This window comes from Hyperolius riggenbachi, chromosome 3, assembly GCF_040937935.1.
Source record: "Hyperolius riggenbachi isolate aHypRig1 chromosome 3, aHypRig1.pri, whole genome shotgun sequence".
Taxonomy (NCBI): Eukaryota; Metazoa; Chordata; class Amphibia; order Anura; family Hyperoliidae; genus Hyperolius; species Hyperolius riggenbachi.
Genome location: NC_090648.1, coordinates 203,561,682 through 203,587,548, shown reverse-complemented (window position 1 = coordinate 203,587,548; position 25,867 = coordinate 203,561,682). Strand labels below are relative to the sequence as shown.

The 25,867-nt window shown below is 40.7% G+C and overlaps 1 protein-coding gene across 5 annotated transcripts in view; it reads left to right on the top strand.

Moving 5' to 3' along the window:
• Positions 1–25,867, top strand: part of TRPM1 (transient receptor potential cation channel subfamily M member 1) — a 299,961-nt gene that overhangs the window by 194,771 nt on the left and 79,323 nt on the right. For 3 of the 5 annotated variants that reach the window (XM_068275588.1, XM_068275585.1, XM_068275584.1), the window contains exons 9-16: positions 7,587–7,659; positions 9,387–9,487; positions 10,833–11,003; positions 12,883–13,017; positions 15,321–15,371; positions 16,430–16,465; positions 18,956–19,096; positions 19,344–19,373. In XM_068275588.1, the coding sequence (XP_068131689.1) occupies positions 7,587–7,659; positions 9,387–9,487; positions 10,833–11,003; positions 12,883–13,017; positions 15,321–15,371; positions 16,430–16,465; positions 18,956–19,096; positions 19,344–19,373 (738 nt within the window). The remainder of the gene's footprint in view (positions 1–7,586; positions 7,660–9,386; positions 9,488–10,832; positions 11,004–12,882; positions 13,018–15,320; positions 15,372–16,429; positions 16,466–18,955; positions 19,097–19,343; positions 19,374–25,867) is intronic. The other 2 variants (XM_068275587.1, XM_068275586.1) reach the window with 1 other exon arrangement.

The following is a 25,867-nucleotide window of genomic DNA, read 5'->3' as shown; positions in this document are numbered from 1 at the left end:
ATTGTGTTTTTTAAGCAACCTCGGCTCCGTCTTCTGACGGAGCCGATGTTACTCACTGAGCGCTGCAATAGGAGTGATTCCTATTGTAGTCGGCTGCGCCCAAATCTAGCAGCGCTGAAAAGCACTGCTCCGTAAAGTAAGTAACACGAGACTTAATGTCATCAAGTTGAACAGAATATAGTTTCCATGCTTTAGTTATCATTTGCTGAATAGCTACTGATATAAAATGAAGTAATTTACATTGATGTTTGTTAAAGGATACATCTGCGATATAGTACAAAATCATATTTACTTACCTAGGGCTTAGTCCAGCCTCTAGAAGCCTATGTGTCCCTCGCCACGGCTCCGCTCCAAGCCGGTCTCCCGGGTCCCTGGGATCTGCCCAGAATGTTTGCAGCTGGGGGAGCGCTACCGCAATTGGCACCCTGGGAACCCGGCTTGTAGCGGAGCCCCAGGTAAGTAAATATGATTTTTGACTATTTTACAGATGTATCCTTTAAGAGAGAAAGGTTTAAAAATCAGACCAAAGGTCTCTATGTAAAAGAATTCCAAATAATGAATGAAAAAGACCCAGGCTCAGGAGCCTATAGTCACAGAAGTTCTGGCGCCCTAAACTCTGCCCCTATGTACAAGCCACACCCCCAAGTCACATCTTCTGTTCTTATACTAATAGCGCATATACTAATAACCCAAAAATTGTGTTAAAACAAAAATAGTTTATCATCACAGGCAGGTAAAAATAAGTAGATTTTAGTGATAGGTAGATTCTAGTGGATAAGTGATTCACTAGTGATAGGTAGATTCTCTCATAGTCCCCAGGCCCTACTGCAGTCACATGAGTAGTGGTGGCTATGTTACGACATTGCCTGCCTACAGCCTAGATTATACCTGCCCCTTATAAAGCCTGACTGTGGCCCTACCCCACATTCACACCTCCCCCCCCCCCCCCCATGGCCTAGTCCAGCATCAGAAATGACTGCAGCTGTATTTTTTCTGGGCAACCATCAGTTGGCTTGAGCCTACAGTGCCTAGTGCAGGACAAATAACATTGATATTGCGCTTTTCTCCTGGTGGAATCAAAGCGCTTGAGCAGCAGCCACTGGGGTGCTCTCAGTAGACTCTTTGCTGAAATGTGGACTGTATAATTATCATTTAGAGGCTTTCCACTACCAAGATAGGTATATTTTTTTGGGGGGGAGGGGCAAGGCTTCAGTTATAATTTAGATCAAGTAGTGGAGCATTGTCAGATGTACAGCCTGCAGGGAAACTATGTTGAGTATTTCAGTATTTTTCTTGAAAACATTACCTGAATGATGTACAATTACTCTGCTAAAGAAAGTGACATCATGGGTATCAAGATCCTGCAAGAAAAGTATTGGCATTTCTAATAGCCTGTTTGTCAAAGCCACGGTATAGCAACAGCTTCCTGCAAGGTCTTTACCTACGTGGCAAACTAACATTTCTGCTTCTTACGCTTTATGTATACATTGTACAAGGGAAAGTGGTATTGATAAAACGTGCCTTGGCTCAGGGGCTCTGTGATTTGTAGTTCTGGCACTATCTAGAAACCTATTTTTTAAAACCTTTAAAGACCAATATGGACGTGGACAGTCACCATGTGGTTTTAGGATTGATGTAACAGTAAAATGTCTTCACAGCTGTATGCAAGCTAGAGTAAGCATAGCATAGCTGAACACGTTTGGTAACGTAATATTTCACAACTGCAAAAGAATTATGACATAAAACACTCATATGGAGTATGTCTTCATTTAAAGTTGGACAGCAATATATACCAGGTGTCTCACAAGCGTTTCAGGGTTTTTCTGTCAGATTTTCACAGAACAGGCTTGACTGACCCCCTGTACACCTGAGGTCCTGGAACAGGGAGACCACATACGGCCCGATTTTAGCTCTTTGTTGGTGCTGTAGTCATAATAACTACCTCAGTTAGTGCTTTGAAGAGTGTTTATAATTAAAAAGTTTCCGATCACCTACGTGTACCTACGTGTACCTGTCTTAAAGAGACTCTGTAGCCTCCGAAAATGACCCTTTTTTTTAGCCAGCCTTGTTAAGCATTTATGTATTCACTCAACCACCACTATCCTGAGGCTTTAATCACCCCCAAAAGCCCGAGGCAAATTGCGGGGCTCCTTCCTGTAGGAGGCAGAGCTTTGAGCTGCAGCTCTGCCTCCTTTCACGTCTATCTCTCGCGGATCTCCACCTCCTCCCGCCCCTCTCAGTCTTCCTTCACTGAGAGGGGCAGGGAGGAGGCGGAGATCCGTGGGAGATAGATGCGAATGGAGGCAGAGCTACAGCTGAAAGCTCTGCCTCTCCGGGCAGCAAAATCCATGACCAAGAAAGTCGTGCATTTTTTGCCCTGGTGTTTGAGGGTGATTAGGGCTCGTTATGCCATGGGATAGCGGCGGTTCAGTTAATACATTAGTGCTTAACAAGACTGGCTAATAAAAAGGGGCATTTTCAGAGGCTTCAGAGTCTCTTTAAAGAGACTCTGAAGCCACAATAAAATGAGTTTTTACCTCTTATTAAGTTTAAGGATGATCGTCTGGGCTAAAACGCTGCTATACCATGGCAGAACAAGGGTTTTATCACCCCCAAATCTTAGGGCAAAAATCCACGACTTTCCGGGTCGTGGACTTTGCTGCCCGTGGAGGCAGAGCTTACTGCAGTAGCTCTGCCTCTCCTCGCGTTAATCCACCATGGGTCTCCGCCTCTCCCCACCCCTCTCAGTGAAAGAAGACTGAGAGGGGGCGGGGAGAGGCGGCGATCAGTGGGGATTGAGAAGAGGCAGAGCTATTGCAGAAAGCTACCAGGAAATGCTCCCCGGTTTTTGCCCCAGGGATTTAGGGATGATAAAACCCTCGTTCTGCCGTGGGATAGCAGCGTTTTTGCCCAGACGATCATCCTTAAACTTAATAAGAGGTAAAAACTCGTTTTTTTGTGGCTTCAGACTTTCTGTAAACCCTGATACAAAATACACACTATTTATAGTAGGTTAAAAAGAAATTTAGACAAAACTGAATAATTCAAACAATAGTAGTATTTATTCTTTACTCTAAAAAATTATTTCCAGCATTTTATATACAACCAGCTTTTTTTTTGATACTAGAACAGCATTCAATGGGTTATATACAGGACTTGAAAGTTCAGTGCGGAGAAATCTGGACACATCCGAAAGTGGAGAGAATGTTATCTTGTGTTTACTTAATTGTATCAAGTGAGGAATATGACACATTCTCTGACTGTGCAGACACTCCTGGACACAGACAGAAACTCAAAGCATTTCTGCCTTCAATATATAATGAATAAAACCAGTTATTAATAAAATGCAAAGTCAGCACTCAATACAAAAAAACTGTACTTTTGGGAACTTGTAATTTCTAAATGAATAATAATACTTATGCACAAATGCAAATATGATAATCGCATGGCATATGCTTTAAGCTGTGCATAAAAAAATCAGTTTTACTCATCTGGGGCTTGTAGCAGCCCCCTGCAGCTGTCCTGTGCCCTTGCAATCACTTGCGTATCCTCCTGTCCTGTCCAAGCCCCCTGCCAGCTAGTTCTAGCTAGCTAGAAGCCCCAGATGAGTAAGACTGATTTTTTATGCCAGACTTAAGTATCCCTTTAAGAAGTTATTTGTAGAATCATAGTTTAAGGGTTAGTAATTATGAGTAAGCATCAATAGTCTCACAAGACATTGTAGCATCATCCAAGGAAATGGGGCCTCGGTCAATCCTCTGTAGGGGAATTACCTGGCAACACAATTCAACACATCTGTTGGTCTCAGCAGAAAGCTCCCGGAGTCCAGGTGTTTTCCAAACCTAATTATACCCCCTAAACCATAACATGTGCAAGCTCATACACATCTTCATTGTAGGTTCGTGATCGCAGTACAAACCTATGATATCCGCTTCTGCACATTACAATACCCAAGCGTGAGCACCTTGTTCAGGGGCTATAGACAACATGTGAGCAGACTCCATAGAGTATGAAAACATGTAAAAACCAGATAAAAGCGGTTAGAACAAGATAAAGGAGAAACTGCAATGGAACAAACACGTTTATGCTGAACTAAAGTTAACTCCAGAGTAATTCCAGAGGCTCAAGGGACCAGAGATCAACAGTAGAAATCAAATGGAATGTGAACACTAATCTCATTATATACAATCCATACATATCACATGTGTATCACAATGGGTCCCTACGATTCCATTTATAATGGTGCTGACCTTGCAAGCAGCAAAAATCGGTTCTGAAAATTATATCAGAATGCTTTTTGCGTGTAATGCTGGAAATACACAATTAGTTTTTTGGGCAGATTTACCGGCCGATTTTCCAAACGTTTTTCTGAACGATTCTCCAATCCTTTTTCTGAGCGATTTCCATTCACTTCTATGAAAACATCATTCAGAAAAACTATCAAAATCAGATCAGACCTGTTGGAAATTATCTATAGAGCCATCTAACCATCTAAAACTCATGGTGTATTCCCAGCATAACGGACCTTTGAGGAAAATCGGAAAAATGAAAGGAAACTGAAGATATATGGAGGCTGCCATATTTATTTCCTTTTAAATAATAAAAGTTGCCTGGCTGCCGTAGTGACTGTTCTGCTGGTTATTCTGGCTGCCGTAGTGTATGAATTACACATCTGAAACAAGCATGCAGCTAATCTTATGGTTTTTGTCAGAAACATCTGATCTGCATGCTTGTTCAAAGTCTACTGAGGCAGACAATCATAAGGACAGTCAGGCATTAAAAATTAATAAATATGGCAACCTCCATACACATCTCACCTTAGGTTCCCTTTACGCTATCCATACAAAGATCAACTATAGCCCAATATGCCAAACTCAATTATGATAGATCTCAACAGAAATCTATTGAGCATTCAGTGAATCCAGTGGTGTACCTAGGGCACTTGACACCCGATGCTGGGTATTAAAAGACACCCCCCCCCCCCCAAAAAAAGGGAAGGAGCAGGTGTGGCTTGGTAAGCGTGCGATGTCGGGTAATGCCAGGTATAGGTGCCCCCAGTATAGGTAATATAGTTGCCCCAGTACAGGTAGCATAGTTGCCCTCTAAAGTTGGCCTAGTATAGATACTAAAGTTGCCCCCAGTATAGGTAGCTAGTATAGTTGCCCCCATTATAGCTAGTATAGTTGCCCCCAGTAAAGGTAGTATAGTTGCCCCAGTATAGCTAGTATAGTTGCCCCCAGTGTAGATAGTATAGTTGCCCCCAGTGTAGGTAGTATAGTTGCCCCCAGTGTAGGTAGTATAGTTGCCCCTGTGAAGGTAATAGAGTTGCCCCCAGTATAGTTGCCCCAGTATAGCTAATATAGTTGTCTCAGTGTAGGTAGTATAGTTGCCCCCAGTGTAGCTAGTATAGTTTCCCCAGTATAGGTAGTATAGTTGCCCCAGTATAGGTAGTATAGTTGCCCCTAGTATAGTTGCCCCTAGTGTAGGTAGTATAGTTGCGCCCAGTATATGTAGTATAGTTGCCCCCAGTGAAGGTAGTATAGCTTTCCCCAGTGTAGCTAGTATAGTTGCCCCAGTATAGGTAGTATAGTTACCTCAGTATAGGTAGTATAGTTGCTCCTAATGTAGGTAGTATATTTGCCCCAGTGTATGTAGTATAGTCCCCCCAGTGAAGGTAGTATAGTTGCCCCCCTGAAGGTAGTATAGTTGCCCCAGTATAGGTAGTATAGTTGCCCCAGTATAGGTAGCTAATATAGTTTCCCCAGATAGGTAGTATAGTTGCCCCAGTATAGCTAGTATAGTTGCCCCCAGTAAAGGTAGTATAGTTGCCCCAGTATAGCTAATATAGTTGCCCCCAGTGTGTCGCTGTGGGGGGCCTTTGTGACACCCCTCTCCTGTCTGTCACCCGGTGCACTATGCCCCCCTGCGCCCAATGGCAGGATGTCCCTTAGTGAATCATAAGTAGTATACTGCTTGATGCAGTGCAAGGCCATGGGCCATCTATCCTCGTCTATCCTCCTTAATTTTGAGTCATCGATTGGATATGTTGAAGCAATAGATCACTGGCAAACTCCACTGAAAGTGATAAACTCTGCCAGAAATCAATTTGGGCCATGACCAACTAGTGGCATTTTTTTTATCATCTATTAACGGCGCTTAAACCCTGTGCTGAATCCCGCAATTTTGGTAAAGATTCTTGGACTGTTCATCAAGATTGCTGCATGCAACACTGCAGTTGAACAACCCTCTTAAGCTCAACACACACCATACAATCTTGGTTGTACAGAATTACCAAATCTATGTAGTATAAGGGCCAACGAAAATACCTGGAATAATTGATTGGATAAGCTCTTATACTACATGAAAGTGGTAAGATTGAACAATCAAGATTGTATGGTGTGTGTTGAGCCTTAGGCTTTTGCTGTTGCAGCACTTTGCTGATCACTGATTGGCAAGTGGTGATAAAAGCTCTCTAGTGGCCTCAGGCCGGTGCTACCATAGGGGCAAAGGGGACAATTGCCCCAGTGCCCCAGAGCTTGTAAGGGCCCCCAAGGTGTGTGTACATTTCAGCTATAGTGACCCCATACAGGCCTGCAGGGACATAGGAAGAGAAGCGCTGTGGGGAGAGGTCTGAAGTGTAGAGTGCAGTGCTGCCTCCTGTGTCCTTCCTAGATTAGGTAAGACCCCAATGTGTGTACACTCTGGATTTGTAAGGGAAAGGAGGAGGGGAATAAAAGGCTCACCAAACATACTTTTGGGGACATAAGATGGACACTTAATGATTTTGTGTGGCTGGGAGCGAGGTGGGATGGGTCCTGGCCTCCTGGAAGTAGGTTTCGGAGGCTGCAAGAGGGGTGGCATTGCTGTAGGGGGGCATTACTTTTGTAGCTAGAACCGACTCTGAGTGGGCCCCAGGCATTACACTATGATGGACATATAACTATCCTCAGAGGACAGTAGGCTATATCCTCAGTAAAGTTCTGCGGAACATGTGAGAGCTATATAAATACAGAATAAATAAAAGTCTGTCCAATAGTATTGGGAAGCAACACCTCAGATAAGACCAGGTTTTTAGTGAGCTAACAGAGGTGCCTGGCTCTTCTACTGACCACATATGCTGTTGCTCCGTTGTTGTTGCCTGATGAAGCGGGATCAAACCTGCGAAACGCGTTGCATATTTGGAGTTCACAAATAAAATATATTGACTGTGTTTACTACAGTCGCTGTGTGTCTACTTGGAGGAGGTAAGTCCACCATTACCTCCTCTTTTTACCAAGAATTTGGTTTTTAAGCTCATTTAGCTTCCTTTTATCCTTTTGGCGCCTCTGTTCTCCTGCATAATCAGATAAGACCAGGTTTTTAGTGAGCTAAGAAAGGCTCTAAGGCAGTGATTGCCAACTCACCACATTTGACATAAAGGATCTAAATACAGTATGTGCATTTTATACTGATTTGTTTTCTGGAATGACTTTGTACTTTGAACATACCTAAATAGAAATACTTAAAGTCTCACATGAATTGAATTTCCTGATCATGTATATGATGTCTACTGACTGCTCTTTGTATATCTCTATTCTCCATCACAGATCACTGTCTTCCGTATGGGATCAGAAGGTCAGCAAGACATTGAAATGGCTATCTTAACAGCTCTTTTAAAAGGTACATGATTAATATAATATTGCTCCATATACTGTTTTATACTAAAAACTAAAAAGACAGCAGGAAAGAATACAGAACCCATTTGGATACCCTAAGCCTTCCGCTGCACCTTTCGTTTTGGTGTTCTCAGCTCTTGCTCCTTTCCCTCTCTTGTCCCCTCTTTTCAAGGCCTATGGAAATATGTGATACTATCTGTCCTCCTACACAGGGCGGGCGCTACTATAGAGGCAAAGGGGGCTATTGTCCCAGGGCCCCCAGGTTCTGCTGCCCCACCCCCCAGGTCTCCCCTTGACTTGTGCTCCCCAGGGCCTCTGCAAAGTTTTGTCAACATAGCAGGTCACCTGTCCAGCGTGCTGCTCCATCCATGATCTCCATCTTCATGAACGCTCACTTCCTCTTCTCCATAAACTGTTGCAGGTAATAATGCAATAACATGTGCCGGGTCACTGAGAAGAGGCATCCATGCAAGTATGAAGATAAGAGAGAATGGACTGGAGCAGTGCTATGCTGACAAAAACAGTGTATGGGCCCTGGAGAGTACAGTAAAGTTGAGGAGGGAGATTTAGGAAAAGGGCAACAGTCCACTCAGGGTCCAGCGGGGTCAATATGCTGCAGGAGTAGGGGCCCCCAGGTTAATTTTGCCCAGGGCCCCACTGTAGCTTCAACCGGCCCTGCTCATACAGTGTGTTTTAAGTTGATTACTAAAAAGTGATTGAAACAACCAAAAACTTCCAAAACAACAAAAAATGAAGGGAACCAACAGTCATTCTCACATACACAGAGGAAGGTAATGTAAATGGAAAGGAGACACACACTTTCTGTAACCATTTCAGAGGTCAGAGAAGTATGAATTAGAAAGCTTACACACCGCACAAAAGATAACACACAACTGATCATTATCATCACCTATCTATATGTTTTTACCTTACCAGGCACATTTTTAAGTTTAGCTCTTAGCTATCTTTACAGCGTTCAGTCTCCCAATGATGTTCTGTTAGCTAATTTAGTGAAAGACAGGTTCTCTGTCATTTCCATGGGGCATAATACATGCTCTCACTTTCCTGTTTGTCTTTTTAATTCTCAGATTAAACAAAGTCATACGAGTAGCAAACGAACAGCGCCATGGAATATGTTGGCGCTTTATAAATCAATAATAATAATGTCACATGCAGCAAGTGTCAGGTACCCTGTTCAGCTGCAAGTTGGTAGCTTGGGAGATACTTTTCTATTCAGTAATTACCGGTAGTAGAGATGTTGAGAATTGATGAGTGCTAATGAAATCCTGCATTGAATTTCAAATTAATTACAAATCAAAATGTAATTTTTGCACTTACCAACTTTGCAAAAATATGTTCCCAGTAAGTTACAAGTTCACTTAGCATTTTCTCTTTTTTGCTTAGAATTTTCACTTTCATGTCCTTCAAGCATGTTATGCATGTGAAAAAAAAACTGCATGTTACTCGAAATTCCACAACTGTCAGAATTCTCACATTGGAATCAATTTCAACTCAAAACTGCAAAATGCTGATGCGAAAGTTTTGAATTCCGCAAATTCTGTGCAATCCTCCCTAGCAAATAGTAATATACACACAATACAATAATACAATATGTGGTCATGGGTGTATGGGGAATGGGTGTATGGGGAATGGGATATTTACTACAGCTACACGTGTAATAAAATAGTTATCAGAATGATGCTTGACTTTTTGTTTTCCTGTTTCCACAAGGTACAAATGCATCAGCTCCTGACCAGCTTAGTTTAGCATTAGCCTGGAACCGGGTTGATATCGCACGAAGCCAAATTTTTGTGTTTGGTCACCAATGGCCGGTAAGATTGATCTTACACCTGTGTAAGAAGCATCATCCTACAATTCAGATCCATATACAAAGAAACACAGTCATTTTCTATGACATTTATATACAATTCTAATAATTAGTCATGCTAAAAATCAGTTGAACATTTTAAGACTACAAATTTTGCCCTTTGATGATCATAAAACTGTGTTTTTTGCTGTAGTTATGGATAGTTCAACATGTACTGCTCTGCCTTATGTTATTTATTTTACAGTTTTGACTGATTTCTGTATGAATAGTGTCTAAATTTGCACTTCACTAGGCCTTTGTATGTTTCAGCAGAATTTTCCTTTCCAAATGGTGCAGGTTTCTCGAGCATTCACTATGAGCACCCTCTGCTGGTGAAATATAAAATTGCAATTCTTTCACTCGTAAAATAAATTCAGACTCCCATCTTTCATGTACAGTATATGTTAGAAAATCTGCATTAATTAACAATACACAAACAATTTCCATTAGGGGAAAGTGCTTAAATTAGTGTGAAATTAGGGTTAGGGTTTAAGAAGGAGAAGCGAATTGTTTAGGGATAGCCGAGCAAAAAGGAACATCAGTATTAACAAAAGTATCATTACAAAGTTAAAAATATCAATATCAGTGACAGCATATTACCAATATTCTAACTGTCATCATCACCCGGTGCCCAAATTACCTCACTATAATTTCAATATATATGCTTTGATTTCCTTACTTGTGTTTAACTGATTGCAGCTTCTTGAAAAAAAAAATGTGTTGTGAGAGTGTAAAACAGGCTTGCCCCTGCCAACTCCTCGTTCCAATTACATGTGTAAAGCTTGTTCTGTAACACTTTAAAATTGCATTAGGCAGGCAAACTATAACATGCAACTAGCTGAGAAAATGGGTAATACAACATACAATGTGTGATAGCGTATATATTTGAGTGGACACACATAGCAGAAAAGGAAGGCACAGCAATAGCAGGATACAGTCAGAGAGGTTTCCCTGCTCAGTTGGGGCAGCACAGATGCATGACTAGCTTGCAGTTCTGTTGCTATGTGGGGGCAGAGAGCCGACATAGTGGCATGAGTGACATCAAACAGTGGGGTGGTTGGGGAAAACAACGCTCTCAGCCAGTGCTTCGCAGAGTCGACCCACTGGCTGATCACTGGTCAAGGTGTTGGGGGCATTGGGAGCTACATTCTTAGAAGCAGTCATTACCGGCTGCCTTGGCTGAGTTTCATCTAGCATGCGTGCACAGCTTAAATATGGAGGGCAACAATTTAGTAGCAGCAGAATTGTTATGTCTGTTGGGATGTTGAAGTCAAAGCTGCCAACATTTCTTCTTTAAATGCACATGCCAGCCTTTAGGAAGCCTTACAACAGCTGATGGGGCCCTCCAGGACAAAGAAAAGCGATCGCCTGCAGCTCAAGCTAAAGTACCAAGAGGAAAGGCCAAAGGGAAAAAGAAGGGAAAGGGAAAAGAGGAGCCAGAGGAGGAGACCGACCCAAGGAAGATCGAGCTTCTCAACTGGGTACATAAATATATATTTTTGTACTCTTTTCTTTATGTACTATTACAGAATACTTATGTATTTTACAATTATGAAATTATTTTCTGGATTGATGTAAAATCTGTTAATTCCCCATCATTTCGGTTTTAGTAAGTCAGTATTCTCTTACCAGAAAAATTAAACATTATTTTTGTTCAGTGCCACCATTGCTGGATAATTGTTAGGGATTTATTGCAGCAGCTCTACCCAGCCAAGCAATTGTCTACACAGCATGACCACCTTGTTGGAGAGGTGTTGCACAGCAGCACAACAGCTGGGGATTGGTCCTCTGTTGGTGCGTTGTTAAACTTTATGCATGTTGCTTCAGTTCTGGTCACCCCTGTGTCCTACTGCCCTGCAGATTCCACTCTCATATCCAGGAGATTTTTTTATTTCATTTTTATACATTTATTACACTTGACCTAAGGCCTAAGGTAAGCTCAGAGAATGCTCATGCTGGATCCCCATACCTCGGTGAACTGTCCTTTTCTCTCCTCGTTCCCCTATCCCTGTAATCACTCCGGCTAAAGTCAAATTTTCAAACAGGAAGAAGCGGGCTTGCTGTGATGTTCCCTCCTATCAACCTTCTATTCCCTCCTCTCCCTCACCCCATTCACCCCTTAAAGGGCACTTGAACACTTGTCCTTTAAGCACTAATTTTCACAACCCCATGACTTAAGTCCATTTTTAAAAACAAAACCCCATTTTAACAAAAGCTTATTGCTCTCACTATTAAAAAGTGTGAACATTGGATATATTGAAGATGCTCCACTCACACTAGCATTTCCCACAGGGGTTTGATTCACAAAGCGACGCTAAGTGTTAGCGCCGCTGTGAAAAGCCTCTTAGTGCCCCTTAAGTAGCTCTGCGCGCACTAACGGCCGTGCAGAGCTACTTCGCGCACAGCCCCGCTCAGTGCGTGCCGGTAATAGTGCGTCATGTGAAAAATAGAGATGGTGAAAAATGAAAAAAACATGGATCTTCTGCATTTAAGCCTATTTTTTATGTGTTGAATGACTATAAAATGAAACAACTTCTTGGCAAAGTTATTGCTGTATCAATAGCGGCACAACTGAAATGCCAAATTTCTCAGGTAAAAAACCTAGAACCTGAAGTGGGTAAACATGGGCAATTTTAGTCACTTTTATGAATCTGCCATTTATCTATTGGCCACCACAAAGCCAGTCTATGAACTTTGAAGCAGTTCATTAATTGAAGTGATGTTCAGATGTAGTAGCAATCTGCGCAGGCAGAGATTGGAGAAGCTCAGGTGTGCTTTAAAGGGAATCTGAAGCGAGAAGTATATGGAGGCTGCCATATTTATTTCATTTGCCTGGCAATCCTGCTGATCATTCTGGCATCCGTGGTGTCTCAATCACACAACTAAAACAAGCATGCAGCTAATCTTGTCAGATTTGTGCCAGAAGCATCTGACCTGCAAGCTTGTTCAGGTACTATGTCTATGGTAAGGCTAAGGGTCTATGGCTAAAAGTATTAGAAATAGAGGATCAGCAGGACAGCCAGGTAACAGGTTGTGTTTAAAAATAAATAAATATGTCAGCCTCCATATCCCTCTTCATGTTCCCTTTAAATCTGATTGAGACCAAGTGGGGAGAGGTACTTCCCGATTGATTTCTTATCTTGATGAAGTTCATCATTTGCTGTATTTTGCTGCTATTAACTTGATACCACCTTACAACTAATATCTGGGGTTTCACACCTATAATTTGTGGTATGTTATTGATTATATGTTATTTTCCTTTACAAATATTGTATATTGTAAAATGTAAAGTTTTCAGTTCATGTTTCAAGTAAGTAACTTTGCTTGTAATTAAAAAAAATATATGTAACTTCTCTTAAGGTGAATTCTTTAGAACAAGCAATGATGGACGCATTGGTTTTAGACCGGGTGGATTTTGTGAAACTTTTAATTGAGAATGGAGTCAACATGCAGCGCTTTCTGACTATTCCAAGATTAGAGGAGCTTTACAATACGGTGAGTAGAAGACGGGAATGCATTGCCATTGCTTGAACATGCCTATGAAGTATGACTGGGGTGGACACTGTGACATTCATCATTTTTAGGGGAAGGTCCTGCTAACTAAATCACTTTGTATTAAGTGTCCCTAAAAACTGAGCTTGTGAGAGTGCAGCTCAGGGATTTAAGCCCCTCATTCAAGCCATTGCAGCCTCCCATACAGACACAGTATAAAGCTGGCCATACGCTATACAACTTAGCTTCTGACCAATAATGCAATCGACATCACCACGAACTGCCATTATGGTTCTCCTGTTGTCTGTCAAAATACTGATTGCGAGTTGGACATGGTGCCAATGGAAAACACAATTTTTGTCCAATCAAATGTGTAATTGAGCAGATTGGCCCATATGCAATTAACTTTTTATCCTGAGTTGTCTCCTAGGAGATAATTTTCAGATTCACTTTAAAAAAAAATTTAAGCATTTTACAATTTAAGAGTACATAAAAGTTGCCGATAAAGCACTATCAAAATTATTTTGAGTACCGTATATACCCGCATATAAGCCAACCCGCATATAAGCCGGCCCCCCAAGTTTTACCCCAGAAAGCAGGAAAAGTCATTGACTCGTAAATAAGCCCACCCCACCCCCAGTATAAATAACCAGATGTGACCCCAATACTAGGCAGCCCCATTCCCCACAGCCATGTGTGCCCAACAATGTTAGGCAGACCCCCTTCCCACATTGTGATCAGAGTATTTAGTAGTGACCTGCTATGCAAAGACAAGCAGGTCCAACAAACTTGTCACAAGAATACATTTGTTACAGCAGACTGAGAACAGCAATGGTGCCTCCCTTGCTATTTAAAACAAGAGGGATCAGAATGATTCTCTTCAATGTGATTTCCCCCCCAACTGTGCCCATGCACCCCCTCCCACCCTAGTACCTCTGTGGCTATTTAAAAATGATGTACCCCTGCTATGTCCATGCCCCTCCCTGCTGGAACAGTACATGCATATAATTGTTTTCTCCCCGAGTCTCTGCCCCCTACCCCTGTGATTTGCCCCCGTAATGGTGTAGAGGGGTGCCGAGTCCCAGCGTCACATGTCCGGAGCCCCGTAATGCTGTCTGCGGGTAGAGGAGAGCTGAGTATCAGCATCACATGTCTGGGGATTCCCTTCTTCACTGTGTCTCAAGACGCCACTAGATGGCGTCATAGATATGAGACACAGTGAGAGTGTCAGAGAAGAAGGGAATCCCCGGACACGTGATGCTGATACTCAGCTCTCCACTACCCGCAGACAGCTTACGGGGCTCCGGACATGTGATGCTGGCACTCGGCACCCCTCTACATCATTTCGGGAGCTCAGGACTGGACAAGTAAGTGCAGGAAGCTCTGAAAATCACAGGAAGGAGATTCGGGGAGGAATCCACTCGGAGTCAGAGAGGAGGCAGATACCGCAGGGGGGAAAACAGTTTTTACATGTACCGCTCCAGCGGAGGGGGCACATACCGGAGCGAGGGGGGACACTTTAGCATCATGACTCGCATATATGCCAAGACCCCCACTTTTGGGCCACTTTTTGGGGGTCAAAAATTCGGCATATATGCGAGAATATACGGTATTTTGTTGTTTGCTGGTGGTTTAAAAGGCATTTTATGAAAAGATGTAAAAATATCACCTAGGAGAAAACGTAGGAGAAACCGTGAATTGCATATGGGCCATTGTATTTCATATGGCCATCTTAAGAGGTCCATAGCACAGACTCATAGAAGAAGAGATTGGGGCTGATGGCTATTTGACTATTTTACTGTTTAGAATTGTTATTGTTCATTTATAAGAACTTAGGCCCGTATGCAATTAACTTTTTCTCCTAAGTTATCTCCTAAGAGACAATTTTCATCTTCTCTTTAAAATAATTTTCAGCATTTTAAAATTGAAAAAACACCCAAAAGTTGGTGAAAATGTATTATCAAAATTATTTTGAGCATTTTCTTGCTTGCCAGTGGCTTAAAAGGTGTGAAAATATCACTTTGGGGAAAACTCAGGAGAAAAAGTGAATTGCATATGGGCCTATATCTCAAGTAATATTGGAACTAAAATCAGAGTTCCCAAGACACATATTACTAAACTAAAAGAAAAAAAAAACAGCAACAATGCACAAATATTATCTCAAGAGTTATTTCACACCAAATTTTTCTCATGTATCTTTGATACCTCCCTATCTATAGTGCTCGTTTTCCTTGTATCTTTTGACCTGTACTGTTTTCTCCTATAACTTTTTAAATAATCAAAATTATTTGTATTATTATTTTCAGAGACTGGGTCCTCCAAATACTCTCCACTATCTTGTAAGAGATGTAAAAAAGGTATGAAAGATCAGTATATACCCCAATGTCTCCCAAGCTTTGGTTATATTCAGTATCTTATGATAGCACATTTTAGTGAACATCTGTGAGGGTTGTATATAGAACGAAACAGCATTATTACACAGAGCAGAGGGAGCTTTAGATTAAACATCTATGCAATATGCAAAGAATTTCTTCTAGCCGGTGAACCAGTTCTTATCAAACTTTCAGGTTTTTTTTTATTATATTTAAATATAGAACCACCAGAATGCTTAGAAGTAAACAGCCACAAAAAGACAATTAAAAGCTAATTTTGGAATGGTATATAATAAAGCACTGACACAGAGTGTTAGCTGAGCCAGTTAGCCCATGCGTGTGTTAGCGGAACCAGTCAGCCTATGCCCTTGTGTGAGACCCATTGCTGGTTAGTCCATGTGTGTGTTAGTGGAACCAGTCAGCCTATGCCCATGTGTGGGACCCATTGCTGGTTAGCCCATGCGTGTGTTAGCGGAACCAGTCAGCCTATGCCCTTGTGTGGGACCCATTGCTGGTTAGCCCATGCGTGTGTTAGCGGAACCAGTCAGCCTATGCCCATGTGTGGGACCCATTGCTGATGTATAAATGCAGTTTCCTCTATGCTAATGCGCTGTATGACATACTAACATGCTGCAGGTATTTTGCAAGTAGAACGCATATATCATGCAATGTGAATCCATTAGTAGTAATGGGTCAACCAGTGAATATATAATGTTTTTCGAAGTGGAAGATATCCACTTTTACTGGAGTCAGTTAAAGGAGATATGATTTCTGATTGGACTAATGTACGTTTCAATTTTAATAAGTTTTGGTAATTTTACCGAGACTAGCCCTATGCTAATCCAATGACTACAGATGAAAGGTTCCAATAATGTTTACTGAATTGGATGCATTGTCTGAGGAAATGTGCTTTATGTGTGTCACTGGTTTCATTGTCTAGGAAAATACGCATGAGATATTTTCCATGCATTCATGTTTGTCTCTCATCTCAACATGTTCATTTATTTTCCATCATCCATCATCATCGCTCCATCGCCATGCAGAGAATGGCTAGGGGATTCGGATGGGTTAACTTGGAGGTGAATTTCTTTTTCATGTTATAAATGGTAATGTACTTCTGTGTAGTAGTGCAGATTCGGAATACATTATGGACTAGCTGCTCATGAGTGTAATCGTTTTATGATGCTGATGCATATTAGCAATAGTTTTTAAGTAAGCATCCATCCATGGTTAAATTGCAATACACTAAACACTGTCATATAGAGATTATATATAACAAATATGTAGTATGGTTAAATGGATTAAACAGAATATTGAATTGATTTGATCCTGCACTCATATGGCATTGGTAGAAATATATGTATAAGTATTAAAACAGTAATTATTTGAGGAAAAAATGTTTAATTACTCATCGTCCATATCACCCACGTAGTATGACATTATTTATAATAATGTGTAGAAAACCAAGTGACCCCTCCTCCCTTTGGCTTGCACTGTGCCAAATTCCAAACCTTAATATATATAAAAGTCAGCCATCATACTCAAAACTATCAAAAAATAAAAATCAGCAAGCGGTATCCATTTAGACGTCTGTAGACACCTAACTTGTAACACTCTCAGAGATCTTTGTAACTGCCCAAGGCAATACTATAATGTTAAGGTGACGTTAGACATCAAATTGTCAATCTCCTCTCTGGTAAAGTGCTTAAAGAGAATCTGTACTCTAAAATTCTTACAATAAAAAGCATACCATTCTATATATTATGTTCTCCTGGGCCCCTCTGTGCTGTTTCTGCCACTCCCTGCTGACATAGCTGCTAACAAGAATGTGATAGGCTGAGAGGAGCTCAGTCTGTGACTCACACAGAGCCTGGAGGGGGCGTGGAGGGGGTGTGGAGAGGGTGTGCATAGCTTTTATCCTATAACAAACAGAGCAGCACATTCCTGCCTGAGTGCCTGAGCCCGACAAAGCCATCAGAGGAAAAAAGATTAGATTATATAATAGAGATAATACAGCCACTGTGCAACTAGGAAAGGCTGCAGTAAGACATTAGAACAGGTATAGGAACTTATAGGATAGAAGAAATAAGGCTGAACATTTTGTTACAGAGTCTCTTTAATAATTAACTTTTTCCACATCTTGAAAAAAAGGTTTGATTTTATTTTCCTGGGTTTGTAACCATGAGATTTTTTTCCATGGAGAAGATATACAAAAGTTTAGCTGCCAACATATACGTAATCTATCTATCTATCTATCTATCTATCTATCTATCTATCTATCTATCTATCTATCTATCTATCTATCTATCTATCTATCTATCTATCTATCTCTCCATCTAGATAGATAGATAGATAGATAGATAGATAGATAGATAGATAGATAGATAGATAGATAGATAGATAGATAGATAGATAGATAGATAGATAGATAGATAACAGACTGTTGTTGCTACCTACACATTCCTACATAATGCAACATGAAAATAAAAGGAAGGTACATAGTTGAAGATCAAATCTGTGAATATCTAAATTTATGCTTCTAAATTATATCAGGCTTTTAGAAAGGTATTTAAAATGTTCACATTTTATCCAGTATTGAATAAGAACTCAAGTGAACTTAGAAGCATTAGAGTTTCTTAATTACCTTAAACTTGAAGTGATATTTAAATTGTTCAAATTTTATCCAGTATTAAATAAGAACTCCATATAACCAGCTAAATAAAGTATAGATGTACAAATTTGATAACTGTTTTATAAGCTAAAATGTTTCTAATTCAGTCCAGCCAGTCATGTGATTCACACACCTACATAAACCACCAGGAGACAGGTGCCACCATTATTTCCCATTTCAGCTTTCTGGCTTCCTGTATCATCTGCCTAATCAATGGACAATTAATTAGCATAATCAAATGAATTTATTATTTGCAGGATACACCAGGAGAGGGAACAAAATACAAGGAATCATAGGAATCTTTTGAGTGTAGTACGCGATTTACTTGAACTTGAAGAATGATGCACTAAGAAGAGGCATAACCAACAAAAGATTTTAATTGTTTTATCCCTTTCTGAGTGCCTCCATAACCCATTCAGTTATATATTCATTTATTGTATGACAGACAATGAGAAATATATTGTCAAGGTTAATATTTTACACAAGCTAAAGGCTTTGAAAGAAACCATTTTCAAGCAAACACATACTTAAAAATAAGTGGATGTCATCATTTGTCTATAGAAAGATTTTTTTTACATGGCAGCTAGAGGGTTTATAACAAAAAAAAAATAGATAAAAAAATCTTGAAACTTGCTTTCTTGCTTCTATGGGCAACAAGATATTTATTTGTTTAATTGATTCCTCAGTCATAGGGATTTATCACCTTATTAACCCCAAACATTGTCATTTTATTACTTATCTCTGAAGTATCATAAGTGGAAAATAACATTAGTTTGGTTCTTTGTTATGCTAATTATGCACCATTAATGTTATTTGGAACATATGCAGTCAGTGTAAATGTTTTTGAAACAATAGCCTATAGTTTCAGTTGTGCTTTCTGTTTTTGTGTTTTGGATAGGGTAATCTTCCTCCAGATTACCATGTCAGCTTGATTGACATAGGCCTTGTGCTTGAGTACCTCATGGGTGGAGCCTATCGCTGTCATTACACCAGAAAGACCTTCAGAACTCTTTACAATAATTTGTTTGGACCAAAGAGGGTAAGTCTAACTCATGTGATCCAAAAACCTGCTAGCACTTCCAATGATATTAATATACATGTGGGATGCACATATTCATAATTAGATTGTCAAATAAAATGTTATAACCTTGAAATTAGTACATTTTAAAGAAAACTTTTTTTAAAAGAATCATACTTAGGGTTCACAGGAATATATATCAACATGATTTATTATGATTGTGACAAGTATATTAGTAAAATATATTTTTTATTTATTTTCATTGCAGCCAAAAGCCCTAAAGCTTCTTGGAATGGAAGTAAGTAACTTTTTTTTAAACATTCAGTCTTGTATATTTGTAAAGATGACATCTTAGCAATCTGTTAGCAAATTGCACATTTACATTGGTATTTAAACAGTACATCGAAACAAGATCCAGGGCTAAATATCCCATATATTATCATAGTTGCAGTAGTGTTAGCTAGTGTGTAATCAATGCAAGATATATTAAAAAAAAAGGAAAATACCAACCACAGCAAAATCATAGTTCCTAATTCCCCTCTCATCAATCTCCAGCTGCCTGCTCACTTTCTCTGCACTCTTACCAGTCTATCATAAGCCAAGGTTGGCTTTTAGGACCCTTTTCCACTAGGAAACGTGATCGCATGCGTGATTGCGCTTCAGTACGATCGCGTTTCCTTCAATTTCCACTACCGTGATTTCACCACAGTTTTACCGTGATCCGTCATGTCTGCAACACAATTGCGGTGCATTTGAACTTCCAACGGGAGAAAATAAACTGTAGGAAAATTGCTGCATCACAGGTAAAATCGCATAGCAAAATGCACCAAAAATGCAGCAGGCTGGCGATAGCGATTTGGAAAATGTAATCTCACTAGTGGAAAAGCTGCATTAAATCTAAATTACAGTGCTGTAGTGGTTGGCAAAACACAAGCAATGTAATTTTCAGATATGCACCCAGTGGAAAAGGGCCCTTAATAATTTAAGAGGCTTGGCTTCAGCTAAGGGCAGAAAGGCAGTTGTCAGTCACTGAGGGTATATCAAATACCGTATTCAGGGCCGGATTTACCATAAGGCACTGTAGACACGTGCCTACAGGTGCCTGATGATAGAAAGGCGTCTCCCTTTGCTACTCGAGTGCTTCCTTCCCTACTTCCCTATGCAGAGTCCTGAGCAGAGTGTAAATGAGAGGTTACTAACCCATCTCTCTGTATTCCACTGAGGAGATCCTCCTTCAGTTGGGCGCAACTTAATACCGATGGTACCTCTGGCTACCTAATGCTAAGGGGCGCCTGTAGCTACCTATGACGGGTAAGGGAAAAGCGACAGCTCGAACAGCCATCACACTTGCAGTGCGGTGCAGTGGGGGGGCTGTAGGTACATGGAAGGCAGAGTCTAGTGTGCCAGGACATCTGTGCCTATAGGCTCCTGTGAGGTAAATCCGGGCCTGCAAATATTGTAACTGGTAGTATTCCTTTACAAAAATTACAATGTTTTATACAACTTTTTATGCATAATTTATTTTCAATAGTGCTCAATTAAATACATGATAAAACTGTGCTTAAACTGAGGCTGTAACTTCAAGTGTATTGTAATTTATGTTTATCTACCTAAAGGTGGCCATACATGGTACAATTTTTCATTTTTTTTCGATTAGATAATTTAGTTTGATTATTCCGTTAGATCGAATATAAAGATTTTTCCAGCATGTCCGATCTGATTTTTCTCAAAAAAATGGGAAAATCGTTCAAATTTCTTGATCGAAAAAAAAATATTTTCAACTTTCATTTGATTCGATCATTTAGATCGAATAAACGAACATTTTTATTGTACCATGTATGGCCACCATAAGAGTTTACATGAATGTTTACTTGTGACCTGTGGCTTATGACATTCCCCAATGTTTCTCTGTTAGGATCTATGTGTGTAGTTCCCATCATCCCTTGCCTCTACCCTGTTACCAGATCCTGGTCCTCTTCTCCACGGTTTCATAGTTATAGTGCATCTGCATGTACCGCAGCAGCAAGACGTTTATGAACTCACACAGGTGATGATTTCCTTTTCAATGGCACATTTGATGAATTTGAAAAAGCACAAACCTTTGCTTTGTTAAACAATGGTAGTGTATTGTTGTTTGTATTTGACCTCCATAACCCAAATAGTACATTGAGTGAAGGTAAAGGAAATAGGGTAGGAACTCGTGAACACCTCCACAATACACTGCTAATACGTGTTTGTTTGTAGAAGCTTTTGGTGGGAGCAGGGAAGGGAAAATTTTCACAAATGTCTCATCGCATCTTTGATAGACAAAATCTGTGTCTTTTATTTCACCACTTTTTTCACAAAACCAAAAGTAGAAAGCACAGAAATCTTTGGGATATAAAAACCACTAAATAAGGTCCACCAAAAGAAATCATAAAACTACATTTGGAGCTTGAAGAACAATTCTCATTTCCACAAAGCAAGAATTATTTGACAATTTTAAGAGAAGCTAGCAACTGCTTAAAAAAAGAAAGCTTGAGAATTCAGTTGTGTCATTGAGGCAGTTTTTCGAGACTTCATAATCATCCATATTGCAACGGTTAATCGAACCACTGCAATTATAGCAGCCTCTTCCTTGTGGCTGCCTCCCTGAGCACTTTTAAATAAATATAATCTATAAATTCCTGGAAGTGACCTCTCAGATGTAATGCTGGGAATACACGAGTCGATCCGGTCGGCTCGATTAGCCACCGGATCGACTCCCGCCGCGTCCCCGCTCGTCCCCGCCGCCGTCCGGATCGATTCCCGTTCATACCCACGGGCGCTTCCTTATCTTCCGCTCGATTCCCTGCTATTGTCCGCCCGTGGGAATCGAGCGGAGAATCGATCCGGCGGGTCATCGAACCTGTCAGAAATGATCAATCGAGCCATCAGTGGCTCGATTGATCAGGGCGCATCGACTCGTGTATGCCTAGCATAAAAAAGGGCCTCTGACTGGCCACAGGGATGTCATTAAAAGCACAACTACTGACCAATCAAAGCTTAGTCATTGGCCTTCTTTTGATTGGTCAATAGCTCTCAACTGATTGATTATGTGTGAATACAAAAACGGTGCTGATATGACAATGTAGACAATGTCAACTGGGGAAGACACAAGGAAGAGGCTGCTCCAATAGTTTGTGGCCTCTCCATATACATGGGAAAGACTGGTTACGGTTTCTGGCCAGATGTTTAGCATCCATTTCAAAAGCTATACGATTATTTCACAAAACCTGTCCAGTCATCCCATCTATTGGGAAATTGTAGTTGTTTAGAAAATGCTAATCTCATTAATACAGATATTAATAGAATGTGTACATGTGCACAGCTACTCGCAAACAAGCCAAAGACTAGGATGCCTTAATTGAAGACTTGACTTGATTGCTTCTTGGCTTTCTGTTTATTTTTTTCATACAAATCACTGGCTCACTTTGCCCCAGACATAACCACAGGGAGGAAGAGTGAAAGGGTTTCAAGAGCTCTGTGTCCCAAATGATCGTACTTCAGCATCTACATCATTGATGCCAGCAAATGGTATTCCTGCATCTCCAATGCACGTACAGTAAGTGCTGGAGGAAGGAGGCTTGCTAGAATGAGTACGAGTGAAATCGCCGCCAGGAGACCTGGGCGCAGTATAGAGCAGATATACGGCTTACATTGCTCCTGCACAAGTCCCGCCGGCGTTAATTACTATTCCCCCTCCAGGTCCACGTGGATGGTAGGGAATGATGTAATTTGTCTGCCGAATTATAGTATCTTACAAGTAACTTCAGCTCCGTCTTCTGACGGCACTGAAGTTACTCACTGTGCGCCTCTATAGCTGTAATTCCTATTACGGTCTATGGTAGTGCCGGCTGCGCCCATATCTCCTGCGCTGGATCTTATGTGTTCATGCTAGAATATGGGAAATCAAATGTTAAGAAAACAGATAGTATATCTGACAAAGTTGCAGACTTTTTTTTAGCTTGTCTTTAGTGCACACATTTGAATTCACTTTATAGCACAACTTATTACCTAAGTATAAATATTGGAAGTGTTGCGCCACTAGTGAAGCAGCTGACTCTGATCAAGGGTATCCCAATACCTCAAAAAAATAAATAAATTCTAAAAAATCAGATAGCGCTAACGGATATTGTGCATCAATTAACAAATTTATTAAAATTATTAAAAGTAATCGGCGGTTAAAAACCCAAAATTTTCAGGTGATCGTGATATTATAATGGGTAGACGGTAAATATCAATGGTTCAAGGAGAGTAATCATTCAATGTGGACGATTTTTTATCGAAAAACTTCATGCAGAGGTAATACTCTTCAGTGATTGATAATAAATAGCATGCTAGGCAATTTGCACCTTATGGATATAAGTGACTTGATATTTAGGCATCCAATGAGCATTCCCATTAATGAGGTAGTTGAACACAAAAGAACGTTTGTTATTGCTGGGTTCTGTGCCTCACAATATAAGTCAATGGTACCTGAAGTTCTTCACTAAGCTTAGCCTGCTGGAATGGTGCTGGTAGTACACTCGAAGTAGGATACTCACGAACCCCGTGTTGAGTTAACTTGTAGCATGTAAGCTGATCAAATTCTGCAGGGGGAGCCGCTCAATCTCATTGGCCCCGGCCGGCGGCACAGTGAGAGAGACTGACGCGCTGCAGAGTGGATACTGCAGGGTCGGGCAGACTGCCCGGCTCCCGGAAGAGAAGCGGTAGTGTTGATACACGGACTCCGTATCTCCACACTCCGTATAGATGGTATGCTCACGCCTTCTTCCTCGTTGCGTGTGACGTCACACGTATTGCCTGAAGCTGACGTTTCGGAAGGTACGCCCTCCTTTCTCAAAGCTGGCAACACGAAGAATAGAAGGGGCTGTCTCTTATGCTGTGCAGATTCGCTTGTTGTCATAGTAACAGTGATACAAATCATTCAAAGGCGAACAGCTCTATCTCGCTGTTAAGGCCATATGGTTTTAGGGTATTTAAATTGTAAATCCAGTTGGATTCTCTCCTGGACATCTGTTTAATAAAATCTCCTCCTCTCCATGGCTTTAATACTTTCTCTATCGCACAGAACTTTGTTCCCTTAAAGGAACAGTCATGATGTTCTTTGTAATGGGCTGACAATGGATGTTTACTGTTCCCCTTTAGTATATTTGCACAATGTTCTCCCAATCTCTCTTTTAAAGTGCGCTTCGTCCTCCCCACATACTGTCTAGAGCAGGGACAGGTAAGTACATATATGACCCCTACTGTATCACAGTTCATTACTGTATTTATTTTAAATACTTCTTTATTAGATGTTGAGATTACCTCACTCGTTTTTTCAATAGGTAAACCACTCTCCCTACATGCTCTACAGAAACTGCATTTTCTGAAGTATCCTTGTATTTTCATACTTCTCTTGGGGTTCTTAACTGTTGGGGCCACCAAATTTCCAATGTTCCTAGATTTTCTAAAAATGATTCTTAGATGAACCGGGAGCAAAGGGGTTAAGATAGGGTCTTTTAGTATTTTCCAGTACTTATTAATTATGATCCTTACTTTATTTGCCTGTGATGAATAATTCATAATTAGAGCCAGTTGATGAGTATCCTGTGTAGCTATATGTAGTTTCTCCTCCAATAAAGCTTCCCTGTCTCTACTTTCCGCTTTTTCCTTGGCCTGTAGTACCAACTCCTGTGGATATCCCTTCTGTAAAAACTTGCCCTGTAAAGTATCAGCCTCCATCTCATAATCAGTTAATTTTGAGCAGTTTCTCCTCAGCCTCAGGAACTGCCCTTGCGGTATGTTGGTGAGCCACTTCAGATGGTGGCAGCTGTCCATATTAATATAACTGTTGGTATCTACTGGCTTCAGGAAGGTCTTAGTCAGAATTTGTAATGATCGCTGCTGCAGCAGGTGTTGCTGGAAGTAGTAGTGCTGCAGCTCAGGCAGTTCTGATGTCTTTCCATGCAAGCTGCATAGCTTTGTCTGTCTTTCCCTGCTGTCAGCTTGTGACTGATTATCATTCACCTGTGTGGGAATCTGCATGTCTACTCCCATTGGATGACCTCAGTATAAAAATCTGCTTCCTGCAGGGTTTCCTTGGGTTTTCATAGCTTCAGTTTAAGCCTGTCTTGCTGTCGCTTCAGCCCTCGATCGTGTTTCTTGTTCTAAAGATACTTTGCTGGTCTTTGCATCATATATTGGTTCATTGCCAATATATATGCATACCAGCACGTTTATTATTTTCCTTGTATTTGTGTTACGTTGATACATCAGTGTCGCTGATGTATACGTACACGAACTGTTTATATCCTGTGTGCAGTTAGTCAGCTTTCCAGCACGTTTTGGTAGGTTGCGCGTACCGTTTGTGGATTGCGTTCATCTCTGCGAAGAGATAACGAATCCTTCTGAATCCTGTTCTGTTACCATTTGTGGATTGCGTTCATCTCTGCAAAGAGATAACGAATCCTTCTGAATCCTGTTCTGTTACCATTTGTGGATTGCGTTCATCTCTGCGAAGAGATAGCGAATCCTTCTGAATCCTGTTCTGTTACCATTTGTGGATTGCGTTCATCTCTGCGAAGAGATAGCGAATCCTTTTGAGTCCTGTTCCCTGTATTGTTCCAGTCTAAGTCAGTGTTCCTGCTTATGTCATATATCGGTTCATTGCCGATATATACATATGTTAGTCAGACGTTACAAATAGTTTCATTGATAGCTGTAATTGTAATACGCTAGGAAAACATACTTATTGTATATTTATCTGTGTTACGTTCATCTATCTTG